Source organism: Ahaetulla prasina, chromosome 2 (assembly GCF_028640845.1).
Source record: "Ahaetulla prasina isolate Xishuangbanna chromosome 2, ASM2864084v1, whole genome shotgun sequence".
Lineage (NCBI taxonomy): Eukaryota > Metazoa > Chordata > Lepidosauria > Squamata > Colubridae > Ahaetulla > Ahaetulla prasina.
Genome location: NC_080540.1, coordinates 19507864 through 19516614, shown reverse-complemented (window position 1 = coordinate 19516614; position 8751 = coordinate 19507864). Strand labels below are relative to the sequence as shown.

The 8751-nt window shown below is 43.5% G+C and overlaps 1 protein-coding gene across 1 annotated transcript; it reads right to left on the bottom strand.

The window, feature by feature from the left end:
• Positions 1-7604: 7604 nt before the first annotated feature.
• LOC131191212 (olfactory receptor 2G3-like) lies at positions 7605-8543 on the bottom strand. The gene has a single exon (XM_058169113.1). The coding sequence runs from the start codon at positions 8541-8543 to the stop codon at positions 7605-7607; it is 939 nt and encodes a 312-aa protein (XP_058025096.1).
• Between the last annotated feature and the right edge of the window lie 208 nt (positions 8544-8751).

Below are 8751 nucleotides of genomic sequence, written 5' to 3'. Positions count from 1 at the left end.
GATATTTTTGTGGTTCTATAATTGTGGTTCTATAATTGCCAATAACTATCAGTGTTAATATAAAACACGGCCCCCTTCAGGTACCATTTCCCAGCAGAGAAAAACTAATGAGAGCCATTGTGCCAGGATAAAACATTTAAAACAATTGAGATATAATGATGACTGGGGATCAGACCTCCTTAGATGATACTTCTCTCCTTAGTCATTCAAATTTTCTATGAACACAAATTGCCAAAAAAAAAGAAATAGCTCAGGAGATTCAACATAGGGTATTTCGGAATTTCAAACCTAATCAACACAAATGGCTGCATATTTAACAGAAGAAAATTTATTCATGGCTTCCATGACAGCCTTGGACCTGACCCAGTTAGTTAATGGTTCCACTCACATCGGGGGAAACACTCTGGATCTGATTTTTGTCTCTGGACAGTGGTTGAATGATCTAGAATTAGGGGAGTTAGTCATCAAACCCCTGTCATGGTCAGATCATTCGCTCCTTCAACTCAACATTCGAACTGCCAACCCCCACCGCAGGGAGATGGAGCCGACTAGTTGGTTCCGTCCCAGGCACCAGATGGACCCGGAAAGGTTTCTCATGGAGCCATTTCCTGAGGAGTTAGCTCACGGCTCGACTGAAGAACTAGTGGCTGCCTGGGAAAGAGCGGCCGCTGAGGCTTTGGATTGCATTGTGCCTTTGCGGCCTCTGACCCGGCGCCAATCTCGACTGGCTCCTTGGTATTCTGAGGAGCTGAGAGGGATGAAGTGCTGGAAAAGATGCCTAGAGAGCAGTTGGAGGGCCAGTCGTTCCGAATCCGACCGGACACTAGTAAGGTCTCATATTCAGACCTACTTAATGGCGATAAGAGCGGCAAAACGTGAGTATTTTTCCGCTCTTATTGCATCGGCAGAGAATCGCCCAGCCGCCCTGTTTAGGGTGACCCGCTCCCTCCTCCATCTGAGAGCACAGGAGGACCCCTTGCAAGGGTGTGCTGAGGATTTTGGACAATATCTGCACGATAAAATCGCTCAGATTCGGGATGGTCTGGACTCTGACTGGGTGGATTTGGGCGGGGGCTGTGCGGGTCTGGATGGAGAGAAACAGGCTTCAACTCAACCCTTCCAAGTCTGAGTGGCTATGGATGCCGGCGTCCCGATATAGCCAGCTAACGCCATCGCTGGCTGTTGGGGGTGAGTCATTGGGAGTCAGTCATTGGCAATCTAGGCGTCCTCCTGGATGTACGGCTGTCTTTAGAAGAGCATATGATGGCCATTGCCAGGGGGGCTTTTTATCAGGTTCGCCTGATACGCCAGTTGCTTCCCTTTCTGGACTGGGATTCTTTATGCATGGTCACTCACGCTCTCGTCACTTCCCGCCTGGACTACTGTAACGCTCTCTACATGGGGCTCCCCTTGAAGAGCACCCAGAGGCTCCAACTGGTTCAGAATGCGGCTGCGCGGGTAATAGTGGGAACAACCCGAGGCTCCCATGTAACACCTGTCCTGCGCGAGCTGCACTGGCTTCCGGTGGTCTTCCGGGTGCAATTCAAGGTGTTGGTTATCACCTTTAAAGCACTCCATGGCATAGGACCGGGTTATTTACGAGACTGCCTGCTACTACCAATAGCCTCCCATCAACCCGTGCGCTCCCATAGAGGGGGTCTCCTGAGGGTGCCATCGGTCAAACAATGTAGACTGGCACCCCCCCAGGGGGAGACCCTTCTCTGTGGGGGCTCCTGCCCTTTGGAATGAGCTGCCTCCGAGGATATGTCAACTGCCTGATCTCCGGACCTTTCGCCGCAAGCTAAAGACCTTTCTATTTTATTTATTTATTTATTATTTAAACTTTTATACTGCCCTTCTCCCGAAGGACTCAGGGCGGTGTACAGCCTACATTAAAACAGTTAAATATACAAACTTAAAATAACAATTAAAAAACTTATTCAATAAAGGCCGAAATTAAAACCGTCAAATTGACCATATTAAAATACCCAATAAAATTATTAAAATTGAAAAAAATTTAAAAATTTAAAAATTTAAAATTCAGGCCAGTCCCGCTTGGATAAATAGATAGGTTTTCAATTCCCGGCGAAAGGTCCGAAGGTCGGGTAATTGGCGTAAACCGGGGGGAAGTTTGTTCCAGAGAGTAGGTGCTCCCACAGAGAAGGCCCTTCCTCTGGGGGCCGCCAGCCGACATTGCTTGGTGGACGGCACCCTGAGAAGACCCTCTCTGTGAGAGCGCACGGGTCGGTGGGAGGCATGAGGGAACAGCAGGCGGTCCCGTAAGTACCCGGGCCCTAAGCCATGGAGCGCTTTAAAGGTAGTAACCAGCACCTTTATTTTATCGTGCAGGGCTGGCTTAATGAAGTTTTTGTTGGAGTTTTATTATAGTCTTATATTCCTTCAGTTTTTAATTTAAGTAGTTTTTATATGTTTTTTAACTTTTCTGAGTTGTGTTTTTACCCTGGTTGTAAACCGCCCTGAGTCCTTCGGGAGAAGGGCAGTATATAAATAAAATTAAATAAATAAATAAATAAATAAATAAATAAATTTGAGGTGAGCTGAAGTTAGTCCTTTCTCCCTGTGCTGTTCCTTGGAGCCCTTCCTTGAAGTTGCTGGGAGTTTTTTCCCATCTCTCAGAGGGGTTAGCCACAGCTTTATGAGCTGACCAATTGAATGGCATCATCCGTCTAATTTCCTGAATCAAAATAAGGGAAACTTTGAAAACAAACCTATTGCAAAATCCCCATTCCCACCCCACTCTGAGGCCAGCTAGAGGTGGTATTTGCCTGTTCTCCGAACTGCTCAAAATTTCCGCTACCGGTTCTCCAGAACCTGTCAGAACCTACTGGATTTCACCCCTGATCCTAACTCCATCTCTGATCAGCCCACCTTCTTCAGCCCAGCATCTTAGCTCTTCCAGGTCAGCAGTGCTCCAGAAGATTTAAGGACACTCATGCAATTATAGCCAATCTGAGAAGGCAACAATGGATCAGGATAGTAGATTATATATGCATTTTCAGTGAGGAGAAAGTGGACAAATAAAGGAATATTCCTGCCTATTTCTCACCCTGTGATGAAAGTTGCTATAGAGTAAAGTTGTCATAGATTCCCAGGGCACTAGGACTCAACATGAACAATTAGCAACAAACTAGACATTTCCCTCCAGAGTCCAGTAGAGCCCTTGAAACTGTTTGCAAAGCCTCACCCAGGAAGGATAGTGTGTGTGTGTGGGTGTGTGTCAGAAAAATGACAGGAACAATGATTAAACAGTAGAAGGAAATGATGTGCAAAAGTTTGGATCAGCAAACAAAGGAGTACATTTCAAACGGTATCAGAAAATTGCTATTGAACTGTATGATGGAACAAATTTCTGTACAGCCTTTTGCAGCACAAGATGCAAGGTTAAGGATGGTAGGCAACCCTCACACACAAACACTTCATTTGTTTGCTTCTCTTCTTATTAAAGGTCTACACACACAACTGCACTCAATTCTGGATAAAATGTTTAAAATGTTTTTGGCCACCACACCCAATTTAGACCAACCCCGAGAGGACTGGGGCATTTTTGTCCTCTTATGGACTTTCTATCCAGTCTACTTTCCTTTACCATAAATTTTATTCCAAACATTGGCGCACAAAAAAACAACAACCACCTACAAGTGAACCCAACAGGCCTATGTAATCCTGCTCCATTGCTCAGAAGTATTATCCCTCTTTATCTCTCAATTGAAGTGCCACCATGGAGTGACTGTAGCATTGCCAATATATGGTAGGTAACCCACCCACTGCCCAGAAGCTTTCCTGCTTCATCTGAACAAAGTAGTCTTGGATTTGGCATTCAGGACTTTCAGTACATTAGAATCATAGGGCTGGAAGAGTCCTTAGAGGTTTTCTAGTAGTTAGGGAAGAGTTCAGCACTCCTGCTGGGATTGCCTTGGTTGAGTCTGCTAAGGGGCTCATGGTGAACATGTTCATAGTACCTGCATCTCAACTTCTTATGGCCCCAAACACATGGTAGGTCACTGTCTGAATTTTGTTCCGACCTAGGATCCCTTAAAAAGCAGGAAGCAGAGTCTTGATCCGGGCAAAACCTCTTTTACTGTCATTCAAGGGGGCTCCCCTTGAAGAGCACCCGGAGACTTCAGCTAGTCCAGAATGCGGCTGCGTGGGTTATTGAGGGAGCGGTTCGGAGCTCCCACGTAACACCTATCCTGTGCAGACTGCACTGGCTACCTGTTGTTTTCCGGGTGCGCTTCAAGGTATTGAAGGTATTTAAAGCACTCCATGGCTTAGGACCGGGCTACTTACGGGACCGTCTACTGCCGGCCTCTATCTCCCAGCGTCCGGTGCGTTCCCACAGAGAGGGACTCCTCAGGGTGCCGTCAGCCAGCAAAGCAGGAAGTCAAAGCAAGCTTTTTTTTTTCTTCAGTAGCTGAAGAAAGCATAGTGTTGCCAGACCGAAAAAGCAGTAATTATAGATAAGTGAGGAGGGGGCATTGGGTGGGCATGGGTGGGGGCTCTTGTAAGTGGGGGCTGTTAAAAAGGGAGTTTAAAAGCCTGCTAGGATCAGGAAACTCCTCTGGGATTGCCAGAGGAAAAAAAGTTTTAAAGTCAGCTCCTCTGACGATCTCAGCTGAAGTTCCCTCATAGCAGCCCAGAACCTCTTAAAATAATTGTTTTAACATGTAGAAAACATGTTTTTTTTAAGGTTCTGGTGATGAGGAACTCAGCTGGGATGGCCAGAGGAGCCTTTTAAAGCCCCCGCTTTCCTTTTTTTCCCCTTCGGCTGAAGAGGTTTTTTTTAAAAAAAACTTTTAAAGTGTTCTGATGATCTCTGCTCAGCCCCGCGATCATCAGAGGGTTGTTTTTTTTTTTTTTACTTTTAAAGGTATATTTTCGGCTGAAGAAAAACTTTTAAAAGTAAAAAAAAACAAACCACAACCTCTGCTGATGGTGCGGCTCAGCAGAGGCAGGAGGGCGGGGCCAGGGATTTTTGCTACCGGTCCTCCGAACCAGCAGCTCCCATCGCTACCTAATCGGGAGAGCCAGTGCGAACCGGGAGCATTTCACCCCTGGTATGTCCTCTTGATCAAATTAGATTTCTTTCTGCTACCTGTAAAATTTAGGATATCAGTCACTATTCCCCTCTATAGAAGGGTGGACTAATTAGACTGGTCCTGTGCCAAGTACTGGAGGATTCCAATAAGTTTCAGGAATCCCTGGAAAGGAGAACTTTCCAGTCAGTATGGCTGATACTCAGGGTGAGCATTTGGCTTCTAGCGATCTACATAGCAGATGAAATTGTTGTTTAACTGTCTTTATGCCTTCAGCTCCTTCCAACGATGGTCTTCTTCGTCTTCCAACAGAACAGAACAGAATAACAGGATTGGAAGACTTTGGAGGTCTTCTAGTCTAACCCCCTGCTTAGGCAGGAAACCCTATATCATTTCAGACAAATGGTTATCTAATCTCTTCTTAAAAACTTCCAGTGTTGGAGCAACCACAACTTCTGCAGGCAAGTTGTTCCACTGATTAATTGTTCTAACTGTCAGGAAATTTCTCCTTAGTTCTAAATTGCTTCTTTCCTTGATCAGTTTCCACCCATTGCTTTTTGTTCTACTCTCAGGTGCTTTGGAGAATAGTTTGACTCCCTCTTCTTTGTGGCAACCCCTGAGATATTGGAACACTGCTATCATGTCTCCCCTAGTCCTTCTTTTTATTAAACTAGACATACTGAGTTCCTGCAACCATTCTTCATATGTTTTAGCCTCCAGTCCCCTAATCATCTTTGTTGCTCTTCTCTGCACTTTTTCTAAGGTCTCCACATTTTTTTTACATCGTGGTGACCAAAACTGAATGCAATATTCCAAGTGTGGCCTTACCAAGGCATTATAAAGTGGTATTATTCCCTTCCTTTTCACCCATTTACTATCACTTTATATATTTCTTTAACACTTTCTTTGTGTGAATCAATTGCTTCAATGTTCTTCTTCTATACTGATCACTCAATTTATATTCAGCCCAGATTGATCCTATCACTTGTACCACAGACATTTCTGATGTTCTCTATTTGCAGCACAATACATTTTTTTGTGCATACTGTATATATTTATATTATAAGCAAAAGTGTGCAACAACTATATTATTTGATATAATGAAAGGGAACAATAGGACAGGAACGGTAGGCACTTTTGTGCTCTTATGCACGCCCCTTATAGTCCTCTTAGGAATGGGGTGAGATCAATAGTAGACAGTTTTTGGTTGAAGTTTTTGGGATTTTGAGAAGAGACCACAGAGTCAGGTAGTGCGTTCCAAGCGTTAACAACTCTGTTACAGAAGTCATATTTGCTACAATCAAGATTGAAGCAGTTAACATTAAGTTTGAATCTATTGTTTGCTCTTGTATTATTGCGATTGAAGCTGAAGTAGTCTTTAACAGGAAGGACATTGCAATAGATGATTCTGTGTGTTAAACACAGGTCTTGTCGGAGTCGGCAGAGTTCTAAGTTTTCTAATCCCAGGATTTCAAGTCTGGTGGCATAAGGTATTTTGTTGTTTTCAGAGGAGCGGAGAACTCTTCTTGTAAAATATTTCTGGACGTGTTCAATTGTATTAATGTCAGAGATGTGGTATGGGTTCCAGACAGGTGAGCTGTATTCAAGAATAGGTCTAGCAAATGTTTTGTATGCTCTGGTTAGTAGTGTAGAGTTTTTGGAAAAGAAGCTGCGTAAAATTAGGTTTACAACTCTTAGAGCCTTTTTTGCTATGTAGTTGCATAGCCCTCATTTCCATCTACAAACAGGTCTTCTCATTAGTAGCCCTATAAATTTGGGATGCTCCCTCCAATGAACTATAATTAGTGCTCTCTTCATTGTTTTGTAATACCAAAGATATATTATTCTCCTGAGCATTTTAATAGTATATACATCTGATGCTGTAGATTTTTTTTACATTTTATTGCTACTTTTATATTTTTCATTAATTGCTTACATTGGGCAACAAAGATTGTACTTCTTGAACACTGTTGGGAGTATCTTGTAGATTTTTGGCTGCTAAGCATAAAAATACGTAACCTGTCATGGACCATTTTATAAAAATCTAAAAATCATATGGGAACCAAATATCTGAGATATCAAGAGACACCGTCGACACATGATGGAAGTGTGTTGTCCACAATAATTACTGCAGGTTCGAGCCCGGCCCAAGGTTGACTCAGCCTTCCACCCTTTATAAGGTAGGTAAAATGAGGACCCAGATTGTTGGGGGGGCAATAAGTTGACTTTGTAAAAAAAAATATACAAATAGAATGAGACTATTGCACTGTATACACTGTAAGCCGCCCTGAGTCTTTGGAGAAGGGCGGGGTATAAATGTAAACAAAAATAAAAATAAAAAAAATAAGCTAAGCTAAGCAGATTTCAGAAAGTAAATTCTTACTGTCGGTTTTAGGGACTTATATACTCTTTCATTTACACAGTCATGTGTAGTGCTGTGATATCTAGATATGTTAAAATTTTATTATGAAGAAAGAGAAAGAGAGGTGGACTCAAAACTGCTGGAAGAATAACAGATAAAGAGTCCAAATCCACCTTTGAATTATGTATTTATTTCTTCTTGATTAGTCTTTGGAGAGCTTTATGTACCTCTTTGTTCCTTAGACTGTAGATCAATGGGTTAAGCATGGTGGTGACAAAGATATAGAAAAGGGATATCAGCTTGACTTCAACACTGGAGGAAGTAGAGCGAGGCTGCATTAAACTGAAGATGGCTGTGCCGAAGAAGAGCCAGACCACCATCAAGTGGGAGGAACAAGTGTTGAAGGCCCTCTTCCTGCCCTCAGCCGAGCGAATCCTGAGCACTGCAGTGACTATATAGCCATAAGAGACCGTGATGAGACTAACTGGTACTATAAGCAACACCACACTGCCAGAAAGCACCAAAGCCTCATTAAGCGAAGTGTCAACACAAGCCAATTTAAGAAAGGCAGGGAGCTCACAGAAAAAATGATCCACTCGATTTCGCCCACACAATGGAAGCCTAAGACTCATCACTGTATGAATTAGTGAATGGCTGAAGCCGCTTATCCAGGAGACAGCAGCCATTGTGAAACACACAGAGTGGCTCATAGTGGTAGTGTAGCACAGTGGGTGACAGATGGCAGCATAGCGATCATAGGCCATGACAGACAACAAAATGCACTCCACGGAGCCCAGAGCAACACCAATGTATAACTCAGCCACACAGGCAGCATAAGGGATGGTCTTCCTTGCTCTCCAGAAGTTCACCAGCATCTGTGGCCCAACGCTGGTGGTGAAGCAGATGTCAAGGAAGGAAAGGTTGCTGAGGAAGAAATACATGGGGGTATGGAGCCCTGGATCTAGTCTTGATACCACAATGATGGTCGTGTTTCCAAAAAGTGTCATCAGGTAGAATGCCAGGATTAAGACAAATAGCAACATCTCCATGCGTGGCCGGTCTCCCACTCCCAGCAAGATGAATTCTCCTTCATAGCTTTGGTTACTATTTTCCCATGAGGTTTCCATGTTGACTGTCTATACACATTAGAACAAGTAATGACACACAGAAGAAATTCAGTTCAAACAACTGACTGAATCTATCATGATCAATTGATTCCCATGTTTGAAGTGCTGCTTGAATTTTGTCCCCAATAATCTAAACTAAATCTTAATTAGTGTGCTCTATGAAAATGATTGGAGGTCCATATCCATTGGCACTTCTTTCTCTTCAACT

Coding starts and splice junctions, on each gene's coding strand:
- LOC131191212 (XM_058169113.1), bottom strand. CDS start 8,543: ATGGAAACCTCATGGGAAAATAGTAACCAAAGCTATGAAGGAGAATTC.